At 39.9% G+C, this 15,053-nt stretch overlaps 1 protein-coding gene across 3 annotated transcripts in view; it reads left to right on the forward strand.

Annotated features, from left to right (window-relative positions):
* Window positions 1-15,053, forward strand: part of RASGRF2 (Ras protein specific guanine nucleotide releasing factor 2) — an 86,295-nt gene that overhangs the window by 38,516 nt on the left and 32,726 nt on the right. For all 3 annotated transcript variants that reach the window (XM_080972344.1, XM_080972342.1, XM_080972343.1), the window contains exons 8-13: window positions 1,309-1,418; window positions 2,485-2,603; window positions 9,352-9,512; window positions 10,399-10,465; window positions 11,515-11,651; window positions 13,613-13,695. In XM_080972344.1, coding sequence (XP_080828470.1) covers window positions 1,309-1,418; window positions 2,485-2,603; window positions 9,352-9,512; window positions 10,399-10,465; window positions 11,515-11,651; window positions 13,613-13,695 — 677 coding nt within the window. The remainder of the gene's footprint in view (window positions 1-1,308; window positions 1,419-2,484; window positions 2,604-9,351; window positions 9,513-10,398; window positions 10,466-11,514; window positions 11,652-13,612; window positions 13,696-15,053) is intronic.

A 15,053-nucleotide genomic window follows, 5' to 3' on the forward strand; every position in this document is an offset into this window, starting at 1 on the left:
CGGCAAGGTTGGCACAGTACCAATGGACCAGTGGGCACACTGGATCAGCTCTGCTATTACATTTGCACCTTGATCTTGTAGCTGCACACACACACGGAAACGCAGCAGTGATCCAACTGGCAGGAGGTTTTCGAGCATCTTGGATGCCAAATGTTTCGGTTTTCGAACGCCGAAAACCCACAAGTAATAGCTTCCATTTTCAAACACACCTCGGAAGTTGAACGGCTTCTGAGGCGAGTCTCTCAGTTTTCTCCACTGAAATTGCCGACTGCCTATTGCACCTCGGTTGTCGAACATTTTGGAGGTCAAACGGTCTTCAGGAACAGATTTCGTTTGACACTGAGGTTCCACTGTATAAGAATGAACTCAACTAAGCTTCAGTCTTACCTACTGCCCCTCGCCTCCTCTAGTGTATCCTCAAGGAAGAGATGGAAGCTTTTATTTCTGTTTCAAATTAACTGCAGTTTTTTGTGTCATTGAAATCCAGACAAACTGTGGTTAATCTTAACTATTCTTTGCTGAAACAAGACAACTTCAGGCAATACCTTATGGAGCTGGCATGTTTCCATAAATTATAGTTCAGATTAACCACAGATTAAGGTCCAGAAAATATGATGCACTTCAGTTAGTCTGAAATTAAAGTGAAAGCTTCCAGTCTCTTCCTCATGAGGAGGGCAGGGAAAGAGTGTACAAGCCCAAGGTGCACTGAGGCGTGTTTTCATGATTTAATTTTCAGCATTAAATCCAAATGCAGCCATTATTTGCCAGCCTTATACAAACCCACTCCAGGATTCTCATTTTATCATGGGATAAAGTATTCTGGTAGCCTGAGATTGATGGGCTTCATGATAGACATATCTGTTTTGCATGTTAAACACATTTAAGACTAGTTGAACAACTGGAAAGGAAGGCCTCTATTCGGCTTGACATCCAGGCAACTAATTCTATGTAAAAACTAATGGGTCTAGATGGGACTATGCATCCACATTCACCTCCTGGCAGTTAAAGAGGCCTAGATGAACAGTATGGTGTAGACTGGGGTGCATCTGCATTCACTGCACATCTGGAAGACAGAATCTCTGCCACTGAATTGGGGCTACTGATAGTTTTTCAAGTTACTTATTTATCCTGAAGATTTCTTCTTAATGTAGAAAATATTTTAGTTGAGTGAGTTTATGCTGATAGAAGAAAATAAATGCAAAGAATTAAAAAACAATTTTCTTTTTAAATGTTCATTTTTTTATTATTTCAAGACCAAGTGTGCTTTTAAATATAAACTTGCTGATAACCCCTTTCACCCATCTTTAGATTCCTAGATATATAATAACCCTCCATGAACTTCTGGCTCACACACCGCATGAGCACGTAGAAAGAAAAAGCCTTGAATTTGCTAAATCTAAGCTAGAAGAGCTTTCAAGGTGAGACTCCTTTTGTTCTACGAATATGAGGCTAAAACGGAAACTGTGGATTACAAAATCAATGTGTTATCTTCAAAAGATTGAATTATGGTATCTTTGGGCACAGCAAAAATAAACATGCAGTGTCTCCAGAGAGCTGAATTTAACTTTTAAGAGACCACTCAAAGGCCAGCATTGCATTGTGTAAGCATAGTTGCGCCTAAATTACTGATAGGGGTTTATTTTATTTTATTTTATTTTGGTCTTGAGCCGAATTTAAATAGTCTGAGTCTCCCCACTTGTGATTCCCAGCAACTGACATTCAGAAGCATATTACCTCCAGTGGTGGAAACAGAGCATTGCCTAAGAGAATAATGCTATAATAATAAGTAATTCAAGAATAAATCCACCTAAAACACAGGAATATAACCAAACATGCCAACCTGGAAAAACGGTGTACAACATGCTGCAGTACAAAGGAAATTTATATTTTAAAAGCCTTTGAGTGGTGCTAAAAGGACACTAGGACGCGGGTGGCGCTGTGGGTTAAACCACAGAGCCTAGGACTTGCTGATCAGAAGGTTGGCGGTTCAAATCCCTGTGACGCGGTGAGCTCCCGTTGCTCGGTCCCTGCTCATGCCAACCTAGCAGTTCGAAAGCACGTCAAAGTGCAAGTAGATAAACAGGTACCACTCTGGCGGGAAGGTAAATGGCGTTTCCGTTCTGGTTCTCCAGAAGCGGCTGAGTCATGCTGGCCACATGACCTGGAAGCTGTACGCTGGCTCCCTCGGCTAATAAAGCGAGATGAACGCCACAACCCCAGAGTCGGCCACGACTGGACCTAATGGTCAGGGTTCCCTTTACCTTTACCTAAAAGGACACTAGGCAAGCTTCTTCAGAGAAAGCATTTCATATGCAAGTTCCAATGCTAAAAAGACTTTCTAGCCATCACCCAGCTAGCCTCACGGGGTGGGACTTGGCAGAGAGTTGCTCATGATGAAGGTAATAAGATATGGGAAAGCTATATTTGCTTTATGCATGCATGTCATTTCTTGAAGCTGAACATTCCCTTTTCTCTTTGCAACAGAGTGATGCATGATGAAGTGAGTGACACAGAAAACATACGGAAAAATCTGGCAATAGAAAGAATGATAGTAGAGGGTTGTGATATATTATTGGACACCAGCCAAACTTTTATACGACAAGGTAAGACCATTTTCTTTAGCATGCATTTCTACAGTATTAAGAGAGCATATCTGAAAACAAGAGTTAATGTTGGCATCATTGGGAAAAATAAGGGTGCAATATATAGCTGGCACCATAAGTGTGCGATTGTCCAGATACAATTCATGAATATTAACCCCACAGTTTTGGGCTGCTGCTGAGCCCCACCTCTATGCTGTTTTTTTTCCAGGGGTCATGAAAAACAGCAGCACAATAATAGTAAAGCACCCGTGGGAAAGTAACATACACAATAACCGGACTATCGTCTTCAGTGGACCAGAAATTATCTACAGCAACATGGAAAATAGGTCTGTCTGGCCAATAGATGTTGCAGTCCCAGATGATGCCAACATTCGGGCAAAAGCACAAGAGAAACTTGGAGTACTTGAAGCTTTGTCAAATGGTGGAGAGATTGTGAGGAATGAAAACAGCTGTCTTTTGTTTCCGTTTTTCATCTGTGCTTCAGGAACAGCTCAAAATGATACAGTCTGATAAAAAAAATTCCCTTCAGATTGTCTTTTCAGTGCCAGAGCCAGAGTAGGAGAAAAGTTATGAGAGTATTACATTATCTGGTATACCTGAAATGCCCAGGGGCATGCATGTCTTCTGGAAGACCTCTGCTGTGGCTTTTTGTGGAAGCTCAGAATTTATGGTACACAACTATGTGCAGTGAAGGTTAACGTAGTCATATATGTAGGGTATCCATTATCAACTAAATATCTGGCACGAGCCCCCTTTAAGAAAAGTAGCTGTGACCCAGGAGGCCAGCTCCTGGAGAGTTAGAGTTGTGGCCTGGCTGGAGAAGCTTGTTACTCTGTGCAGAATAAAGTTCATTCTCCCATCCCACTCAGCTTGTAGTGAGTCTTTGTGTAAACAGCAGAATATAATACAATGTACATCAGGCACCTTCCAGATTTATTGGATTCCAGTTCCATCAGCCGCAGCCAGCATGGCCCAGTGTCAGTTATAGGGATGGAAGGATTCAATTTATGTTCTCTTAGTTTCTCATTTTCACCAGTCTAAAATTCAGCTCTGCACAGTTATGGATTAAAAAATTCTCATGAGAATTCATGTGAACTGAATCTAATTTCCCCTTGGAGGGACATAGTTTCCTTACCTCTATCTAATACACACTTTTATCAACCTCAGTTGCCCAAGTACCACTTCTTCTTCTGTAGCCAAAATTTCAACAGCAGGTTCCGGGGGAACCCAAAGGTTTTCAGAAGTACAAACCAAATCCTTCCAGAACAACTTGATGGAAGAGGAACCTCAAGACAGCCCAGTGAAGTTGAACATGATGAGTAGGGATTAAATGCTGAGTGACTGTTGGATGGGGGATGGAACAAAGTATATTAGAAAAGAGCAAAGCTGGTTGGCTGTTTTGTTGTGGGCCCAGTTTATGATCCATGAAAGTTTCCAAAAAGAAAATGAGAAATGAAGCTACTGACACCAGTAGGAAAACACCATTAGGAAAGTCTGTAGCCACTTGCTCAGCTCTGTTTTCCAACAACCACACTGAGCAAGCGTCATATACTTGATGAAGCTTGCATTTTTTTGGTCTTGTTTTCAAAAAGAGGACAGGCAGTGTTTATCTTAAAATTTCACACTGTTCTGATTGAAAACAATTCTCTGCTTCAGAAGTTTTGAAAGTGCCACAGATTGAAATCCTCATCTTGTGGAAATCATATTGAAAAAGCAACACATGACAAAGAAATGGCAAATCCTTGATCTTGTTATAAATATTATTGATGGCTGGAAGAATTCCACACATCTACAAGTTGATGCTTATGCATTTTAAGTGCTCTTTTTAGCTCTCTGAACAGCTGATACAAAAACAAACAATAGAGACCTCATCTGGTCTCCTAGGAATTTAAAGCTGTCTCAGCTGTCAAAGGTTTTCCTCTGATCAGTAGGGCATTATCTGCCAATGATCTGGATTTAAAATGGCTGTGGAAGTGACAGGTGTAAGACTTGGCACTGGCACCAACAGTCAGTGTACCTGGCACTAACTCAACCCCTTTTCGATGGTCCTTTGGATCACTTATACTGCAATTCTACACACAGGTACCAGGGAGAAAGCCTCCTTAAAATCAATGGGACTTTCTTCAGCGTACAGTGGTACCTCGGTTTACGAACTTAATCCGTTCCAGAAGTCCGTTCTTAAACCGAGACCGTTCTTAAACCGAGGTGCGCTTTCCCTAATGAAGCCTCCCGCTGCCGGTGCCTTTCCACCATTCAGCTTCTGTTCTTAGACCGAGTTTGCAAACTGGGACACTACTTCCGGTTTTGCGGAGTTCGTAAACCAAATAGTTCATAAACAGGTCTGTTCTTAAACTGAGGTACCACTGTATTTATCTTACTTATTTCACAAGATTTATTACCGCTTGATTGTCATAAAACCTCAAAGCAATTTACAGAAAGAATAGATAAGTATAGGTCTGTACATTCAGTCTGAGAAACAGATTGTTCTGCAAAATGTACAACTATATAAATTTAAATATTTCTTGTTAGACATTGCATTGCTGGTCTTATAACTTCTCACTTTCATGGTAACACACAACTTTGCTGAAGCTAAGCAGTGTATTTTTGAATGTATTGGTAAAATTATACTTGAAATGTATAAGACCAGAAAGTTTTACTTTCCTTGTGTGAATTTCCTTGTATGACTAACTCCATGTTGTAAGTAGAGTTTAAAAACAAAAATGGAATTATTATGTTGTGTGTAAATTCTCTATGCTGTAAATTCTCTATGTAGTATACCATTCACCTATACTTCTGTGTATTAAAATATTATCACTGACTAACTGCTCATATCTGTGCCAAAATTGTGCAGAATCCAACATTGCATGAGTGAACTTCTGCTGATGCACTGGGACATCCCCTCCTCAACCTTCCTGCAACCCCTAAAACAGATCTTGAGGGTGTATGGAATACTGCTAAGAGGAGGAGTGGAAGATGGAATTAGAAGTCCTTTCTGCTCATGTGTGTGTGTGAAGTAGTCTTAAGCATATTTACTTGGAAGCAAGTTTCACTGCATTCATTTGGTTTACATTTTGATTTAAAATAACTTCTAGGCACGTTAAAAAAACCACATTCACCTTTACAGCGTCTCATGTGACCTGGTGTCATGCTTAAAGCATTCTTATTTGATTGAGTTAGCCTGTGTGTTTAGCCTTTGTGAGCCAGTGACCCTTGGCTTAGAAAGAAACAGCATTGGCATATAAATTTTGCATGCATAGGGGCTGATGCACATAGGATGAATCCATTGGTTGTGGGTCACTTGGAGCCCTGCATTGGGAAGTGCTTTTTGCAATATCCATCATCTTTAGGCACTCAGTAATGTCTGATTCTGCATTGTGTGTCTACCTAAAAATCTGTGAATTAATAAACTATAGTATAACAACATTTTTAATAGTACCTTTTTATTATTATAAAATGAAATATTGCATTCTCAAAGGCACATATTTTCAGGGCTCTGGACAATGTTATTTAAAAAAGTGAGAAAAATCACTTAACAGCTACTTTAGAAAAATCACCTGTTACAGTACTCTTTGTTCAAAACTTGTTTTGATTTATTTCAAGCTCTGAGTCCCAATACTAGAGAAAGCTGTTTTCCCTCCTGAGTTAAGACAATTTGGATGCAAGGGGTATGAATGAACTTTCCAAAAAATACGTTTAAAAACATGCTTGTGCAGGTTCATCTCTGAGTTAATGGATATAGTTTAGGGTCGCGGGTGGTGCTGTGGTCTAAACCACTAAGCCTCTTGGGCTTGCCGATCGGAAGGTCAGCAGTTCGAATCCCCATGACGGAGTGAACTCCGATTGCTCTGTCCCAACTCCTGCCTACCTAGCAGTTCGAAAGTACGCTAGTGCAAGTAGATAAATAGGTACCGCTGCAGCGGAAAGGTGAATGGTGTTTCCATGCGCTCTGGTATCTGTCACTGTGTTCCATTGCGCCAGAAGCTGGCCACATGACCCAGAAAGCTGTCTGTGGACAAACCCCGGCTCCCTTGGCCTGAAAGCGAGATGAGCGCCGCAACCCCATAGTCGCCTTTGACTGGACTTAACCGTCCATGGGTCCTTTACCTTTACCTTTATATAGTTTTGAGCCTAAGATTAGATGGGCCTTGGTTTAAACTTCCATTCTGCTGTGGGAATTTAAGGTCTTTTCACATTTTTAAGTCCTTTGTGGGGGGATTTTAATTCTTTGTTTGGAAGATCGTTATCGTACCTTTGCAAATTAAATATATATATATTTCCAGTTGGCTTGTAAATTAAAAACAGTAATACAAATTACACATCATGGATAAAATTCTTTGGAGGGGAGGCAACCTTTGCTAGTTGGGCACCACTTCCTCCCACCATGTTTTAGAGACACTCCCAATATTATGGAGAAGATTTGCATAGGGCACAAGCACTGTAAGAGAAAGGGCAGGATCAGAAAGTCTCCACCCCCTTTGACTAGTAGGAGTGACCCAGGAGAAATCTGGGCCCCAAGTGGCAATCGTAACAACTGCAGGGTCTCATAAGAAGATCCTAAGCAATTTGCTAGGCCTATACCTATATATCAGTGCCATAAATGAGTAAAAAATTGTTCTGGTACAATGTGGAGACTGTTTGGTGGCCGTTATTATCCATTTGAACTAAAATAACACATCTTGGGCACATATTTTCAGGGTTCTGGGCAATGGAAGTAAGGTTTCTCATCCCACTGTTGTTGTTTTTTTCTGTGTCTCAGTATTGAAATATAATTGCTGCTGTCATGCAGGCTAAGCTGCCTTTCAGCTATTACAGTGGCTGATATTTCATCAAATGGCTCCTTTAAAATGGAAGAGCTTTTAAGACCCAACCAGAAAAGCATCAGTCCCCGATCAGCAGTTTTCAACAGAATGATGCTGCAGTGGTCCTACCCCACCATAAGCCTTTTCAGCTTTTCAGAATGTACCTGTTTTGACAGAATGGCTGCTCCATGACAAACCTACTTATCCCATTATATAATCAAACTGTCACTCTTCTTTGTATTTTATCCCTCTACTTGAAGACATTATGGTTAAATTATTTTTATTCCAATAGCTATAGTAAAAAAGAAAAAGAAACAAAGAATCTGTTCAGGCCCCAGTCCTACCATTAAACAAATGTGGGAATGCAGGGAGGAGCATAACCCCCTAAATCTAGCTTGCTGACCTCAGGTGTGGCATAGAAAGCTGCTCCTTCACCAGTATTGAAGTAAGATTTAAATGCCACTTCTGTGCATAAAAATGGGGAGAATAACTTGGATGCCAAAAGATCTGTGTTGCATATTTACTAGGAACTATACCACACTCCACCCTGCTGAAAACTTATATTTAAAAAAGCAATGATTTAAAAACAATTAAACATTAGTATGTATCTGCCAGCAAATTTTTTGATGCTACTGTGCCAAACATTGCCACGCTCCTGATGCACCTTTACTTGCAGGATGGAAAGGAAGGGAAAGCAATTGTAAATTCTCAGCACACACTTTTCAGATTTCTGTTCAATGTGGTTTGCTTGTATTGTTTTCTGGTTCTGGGCAAATCTGAGAGATCAAAATAAAGGGGAAAATCATTTGTTCAGGAGTGCACCAGAAATAGTTAAGATCACAGCATTAAAGCATTGAGGAAGTAGTGAACACAGAAAGGAGAGCAGCAAATAGTCTGCAACCATCTGTGGAGCAATTTGGACCGCAATTTCCCCCAATTTATCAGATGATCCCTGTTATCGGGAAAATCCAAATCTACAGGGGAAAAGCATAAAGACTGGTGTTGTCTGAGAGTAATGTCATATGGACTACACAAATAAAAAGGAGAAGGTTAACAGCTGCAAACACACAGTAACCTCTGGTGAGGACAAGTCCACAGAATGAGATAAAAAAAATAAATCCATTTACAAGACATGTTGAAAAATGGACTTCAGTAGGTATCAAAAACAAACAAAAAAAAAACCAGTTGAGACGGCATCTGTCTGACATGTAATGGAAGGAACTTCTATTATCAATGTTTTGTCATTAGTTTATTTTATTATTTTATTATTATTTTAATGTTTCTGTTCTTCTGGAAAAGTTTTAGAGATGTATAAAACAAACTTTTAGTAAACAGTCCCACCGGTGGTTGCTTTAAGATCAGTGGTTGGAATTACATTACTTTGTTATCCTGAGAGAAAATAAGTACTGGTAATTTTGAATAGCAAAGGCAAATTGATTTTTGCTGTTGCCCAGAGAGTCTAGTTATTGGGTGATTAAGAAATATGAATGAAGTAATTTTTTTTATTGTTTGCTGAATTTTGTCTTACAATTGATATTCTTTTTGTGTAATTGAAATGCTGTAGCCCTCTACAGTTAGGTTGCTTAACTTCCATTGACTTCAGTCCTGTGCATTGGCCTTAAACAGCCTATGCACAGGATTACAGTCAAACATTTTCCTGCAGGGTAACCCATTGTAGTGTTTGTTGCACCACAGCTCCTATCATCCCTGACTCCTGGCCATGCTGCCTGGACAAAGATGGGAGCTGGCCACAACATCTAGAAAACACCACACTGGCTACTCCTACTTTAGTGAAACCAGTGTAATTAGGATGGTCATCTCTACTTGCCCCACATGGTGTGCTAAGAGAGATATACATAATATCAAATAGATAATGAGGTATAGAATGTGAAGGATTCCACTTATTAATCTTATATTTACAATGTACCATTTGCTTTTGTAATCACTAGGTACTCTTATTCAAGTACCTTCCGTTGAGAGGGGGAAACTTAGTAAAGTTCGCCTGGGATCATTGTCTTTGAAAAAAGAAGGAGAAAGACAATGTTTTTTATTTACAAAACACTTTTTAATTTGTACAAGGAGCTCTGGAGGAAAGCTGCATCTACTTAAGGTACAGTGTTTTCATAGCTACATCATTTACATTTAGCATGGTGGAATGTAGAGCATAAAGTTCCGAATTCTGGTGTTTCTCACTACATGTTACATTTCATTACTGCATGGTAGTTTAATTTAGGACATGAAGGATTTTATGTATTTCAGTAAATTGAGCCACTGAGGCAATGCACAAGAATTGCCTGGAAACGGTATCTCAGTATGGGAAAACTTATAATTTGAACAGAGTGTTAGCTTTTCTAAACTAATTGTAATTGAAATTGAAATCTGGTCACGGAAATGTTACAGGAACAATTTTATTGCAAGGGACACACCATCCATTGCACGCCTTCATCAACCAGCTGGTCGCATGGCTTAACGTGGCTCAAGGTTGGACTGGCCCTCTATATATATAATGCCATTTCCAATGATATAGCCTTCCAGTATAACTTTACAGTGAAATACTTTTCTTGAATTATTCCCCTACATGGATTGAAACCGTAATGTATTCAAATCTGAAAAAAATAGGTCTGCATTAATCTGTTTTTCTGTTTGGGATTTGGATACCTTATTTATTATATTCACATATTTCTCCCATGGAGTTGCTAGGCTGGTATGAATGAGTGTGCCATGCCATTAATCCTATCAGTAAAATTGATTTTATTTGCTGTCGGTTAATACACTGTAGAATTATTTTAATTGGAAAAAGGAACACATGCAGCTTAAATTTATCTTCATTTTTTTTGGAATTAATAATGTTCTTGATTTTTGCAAGTGTGTTCAGCTATTGGAACAATCCTTTCTAGGAGACTGTGTAACATTAAAATTGCATAATTTTGCATAATTTTAAGTGGGGGAGAGAGGATAAAATAGATTCCTGAAAAAGGTATTATTTATATCCCTAGGCAGGAGGTGTTCTCTCGTTAATAGAATGCACACTAATTGAGGAGGCTGATACGAATGATGATGACTGTAAGTTATATCAAACTGTTTAATATAATTATAATGTTTACACAAACATTAGTGTATTTTTCTGTACAATATATAATGAATACAGTCCCCAGATAATGTGTCTGTCGCAGCTCCCAAGAAAACACAGGATTGAAATCTACATACCACAAGCCTTTCCTGCCTCTCATAAATTGGTCAACCTCTACTGCTGCTTCCACCAAAATCACTTCCCTCAGTCCACCAGAGGAAGGCAGACTGGGATGGTCATAACTGTGCTATACTCAGCAGCTGTTTGGCAGGCTGAGAGGGGTTTGATTGCCAGTGCCAATTGACTGGAGAGCAGGAAGGGGTGCAGCAGTATTATTATATATATATATATATATATATATATATATATATATATATATATTTATACCCCACCCATCTGGCTGTGTTTCCACAGCAATAGTATCTCCTCTCTCCAGCTGCTTGGTGCAAGTTGCTAAACAAGAAACCATATGAGGTTTTGGTGGCTTCCTAATTAAGAGCAAACTGCTTGGTCCCTGGGGCACAAACTGGGGCTCCAAGCTTTCCATTGCTGTAGGTTTTCCCAGTCATTTCAGTGGAAGGTAGAATTCTCTATGGGTAGTGGGGATGCATCCATGAAACTTTGTTAAACAAAAATGGGGTATATTTGCATGGAGTTCTGTGCTCGTGTTAGATCCCTATAGAACTTCATATTGAGGGACATGTGGACCAGAATTTGAAGCCCTAGTTTCATAAGCTGAAGAACATTTTAAACTTATTTTTCTCAATCAGCAGCTTCCCATGCTGTATGGCAAGCTGTTTCTGAAATCATAAACATCATAAATAGTTTGTGGTATTCCCTGGGAATCCAGTGTTCAAAGTAGAGAAAGTAACTGTGCTAATGAATAGCCCTGGCAGGGGCCTAAATCACTCTTTGGAGTCTTGCCACACTATACACAAACAGATGTTGCATGCAGGACAAATTTATCTGTGTTGTGCCTTGAGTTTTTATGCGCCTCAGATTTCCATCTGTAATTGCTTTGTTCTTTGCTCCCTTTGTGAAGCGAAAGGTTCTGGGCAAGTATTTGGACATCTTGACTTTAAGATTGTGGTTGAACCAGCAGATGCTCCTCCTTTTACCATTGTCCTGTTAGCCCCTTCACGGCAGGAAAAAGCAGCCTGGACAAGTGACATTAGTCAGGTAATTTCACTTTCTTGGAGATCACATGTTTTACTCAGCATGCAATAATAATTTCACGGCTTGATATGTAGGAAATAGAATATTTTGGTATCAGTAACAAAATAGTGCGACCGGGGTTCAACTAAAAAAATTGGTAACTTGCCCATGTTGAACTGGTGCTAAAGGTAAAGGTAAAGGGACCCCTGACCGTTAGGTCCAGTCGTGGCCGACTCTGGGGTTGTGGCGCTCATCTCGCTTTATTGGCCGAGGGAGCCGGCATACAGCTTCCGGGTCATGTGGCTAGCATGACTAAGCCGCTTCTGGCGAACCAGAGCAGCGCACGGAAACGCCGTTTACCTTCCCACTGAAGCAGTACCTATTTATCTACTTGCACTTTGATGTGCTTTCAAACTGCAAGGTTGGCAGGAGCAGGGACTGAGCAACAGGAGCTCACCCCGTCGCAGGGATTCGAACCGCCGACCTTCTGATCAGCAAGTCCTAGGCTCTGTGGTTTAACCCACAGCACCACCTGTGTCCCGAACTGGTGCTAGTTCAACAATAAAATCAATAATAAATAAATAAATAAATAAATAAACAAACAAACAAACAAACAGACAGACTTTGATAGTGAAGGAGGAAGAAACAGTTAAGAAGAGAGACAACGCAAGATTAGGCTACACCAACTGCACAAAATACGTGTACCTCTTCGAAGGGGTGGATGATTTTGGGTTAGGAATGCCATGAAGTGGAGTACGAACCCTTTTTCAAATGAGGGGCAGACCATGCCCCCTTCTCACATGAATACCAGCATCCGACTTCATGAAAAAATGCTAATTGCAAACACAATCAATTACATTTAAAGGAACTCCTGTAAGGTTGCAAGCCTCATACTAGTTACTTGAGAACAGTTCAGTTGTGATCTGTAAGCTGCTTGAGAAGCAAGCCAAAAGCAAACAAAGGGACATTCATTTCCCCTCTGCTTTGGTAATATGATTGGTGCTGCAACCTTTAATCTATTTAACTGGTACATTAATCAACTAAAGCTTTAATCACAGATTAGAATTTGCCTCTGATTAATTGGTGGGACCGAAACTAAAAAGCAAAGTTCCTTCAGGATATCCAGATATACTGGTTTCCTCCTCCTCCTCCTCTTTGTACTGAAATTGATGAGAATTAAACTTACTGATGGCTCCCTCCCACCTCCATTTTTATCATATTAACAAATATTTGGATTGGATTTGAGTCATGAATTTGCCCTTGAAATAATTTTTTTAAAGCTCAATATTCATAAAAACGTAATAAATCCCCCCACCTGGTATGTCCTGAAGCAAATACATCACCTTTCTATTAAAGGTGAAGCAAACACTTCACCTTTCTATTAATATTTTTTTTTTAAAAAATCACTAATGGTTGTCATCACATTACAGAAATTTGGAAATACAGAATATGTTGTAGAGTACTGTATGGCATCTGTAACAGAATGTAGGTATTAAAGCAACAGTAGAATTATTTACCTTGCTGAACTCAGCAAATAGCAGGAGAATAACCAATAATCATGACATCTCCAAAGTGCAAGGAAAAGGAAATAGTAAAGGCACACAGTTGTAATTATGGGATTAGGAATGGTAAATGGAGTTCACTGTTATGCCCCCTATAAACCTGAACCGGCCCAATCAGTCTGCTCAGCCTTCATGCCTGGCTCATAATAAGCTTTACTCAGCACCAGACCTTCTTGGAGAGTCTCCAACACCAGAGTACCCCTTAACATTAAGATTGTGACAGGAAGGGAATAGCATTATGGAGGTTGTTAATGTGTTCATCCATTGCCAGGAACTCTGGGAAGTCTAGTTTTCTTTTCCTTCTGGCTCAACAGATAGAGCTTTTCATTTACTGTGAGTATAGCAGTTGAGATTTACAAGATTTTTTTTTTTTTTAAATCATCATCCTATATTTCCACTCCCCTTTGTCATTATCTTATGCAGTGTGTTGACAACATACGGTGCAACGGTTTAATGACCATAGTATTTGAAGAAAACTCCAAAGTCACTGTGCCACATATGATCAAGTAAGTTTGCTGATTTCGACATGCAGCCATACTGTGGGACTTCTTGCATTATCCCTCAAATGCAAAATTGAAACCTTGCTGTTTTGCTTCACTGCACTATTGATCCCATGTTTCACAGGGAAATGCTGCATTATTTGTGGCCTACTTTGTTTGCTTTTCAAGATTTAGAAAACTATTAGTCTGAATAGTAATATACTAGTTTTTGTTCTTGAAATCATTGTTATAATTTTACATTTAATGTGTGTGCTACTTTATATGTGTTTGTTTTAAGATTTTCTTTAGACTCTGGTGTTACCCTGGCAGACACAATCAACCTTAGACTCTGTGGGCAGTATCCAGTGAAGTAGATCCATTAGCTGCTTGCACAGTGGAACTTCCCCTCGCTCCCCTCTTCCTGCATGCCCCTTGTGCCCTCCAGAGGATTGAAGGAAACCCTAGAACAGATTTGGGGGGGGCACGTATGAAGAGGAGGAAAAGGGGAACTTCTGTTGCATAACTAAAAATCCTTGCACTAGGGTGATAAGAGTGGTACCTTGGTTCTCAAACTTAATCCGTTCCGGAAGTCTGTTCCAAAACCAAAGCATTCTAAAACCAAGGCACACTTCCCATAGAAAGTGCAGTGGTACCTTGGCTTAAGAACAGCTTGGTTTATGAACAACTTGGATTAAGAACGCTGCAGACCTGGAAGTAGGTGTTTTGGTTTGTGAACTTTGCCCTGGAATAAGAACATGTTTCACTTCCTGTTGAGTGTGTTCCATTTGTAAATTAAGTCCCCCGCTGCTATGTGAAAGCACGCCTTGGTTTAAGAATGCTTTGGTTTAAGAACGGATGTCTGGAATGGATTAAGTTTGCAAACCAAGGTACCACCGTAATACAAAATGGATTAATCCGTTCCAGACTTTTAAAAACAACCCCTAAAACAGCAATTTAACATGAATTTTACTATCTAACGAGACCATTGATCCATAAAATGAAAGCAATAAACAATGCACTGCAGTCACACAATCAATCAATCAATCAATAGCTGAGCTGAGTTCCACACAGTCACAAAAAACAAAACAAAAAGAGCCACAGAAACAAAATCGCAAAATAAATAGCAACAGGCAGATCTTAGCGTAGCATACAAAACGGAAGTGTGGCCCTCAAATTGGAAGCGTAACACTCAAAATGGAGCACGTTCGGCTTCCGAAAAATGTTCGCAAACTGGAACACTTACTTCTGGGTTTGCAATGTTTGGGTTCCAAGTTGTTTGAGTACCAAGGCATTTGAGAACCAAGGTACCACTGTGCTACCCTGTGCAGCAGGATCCCTTTCACTGCAAGCCTCTCCACTGCCCCATGTAGAGCTGCAATGCTGCT

This window comes from Podarcis pityusensis (assembly GCF_964106645.2).
Source record: "Podarcis pityusensis genome assembly, chromosome: 11".
NCBI lineage: Eukaryota > Metazoa > Chordata > Lepidosauria > Squamata > Lacertidae > Podarcis > Podarcis pityusensis.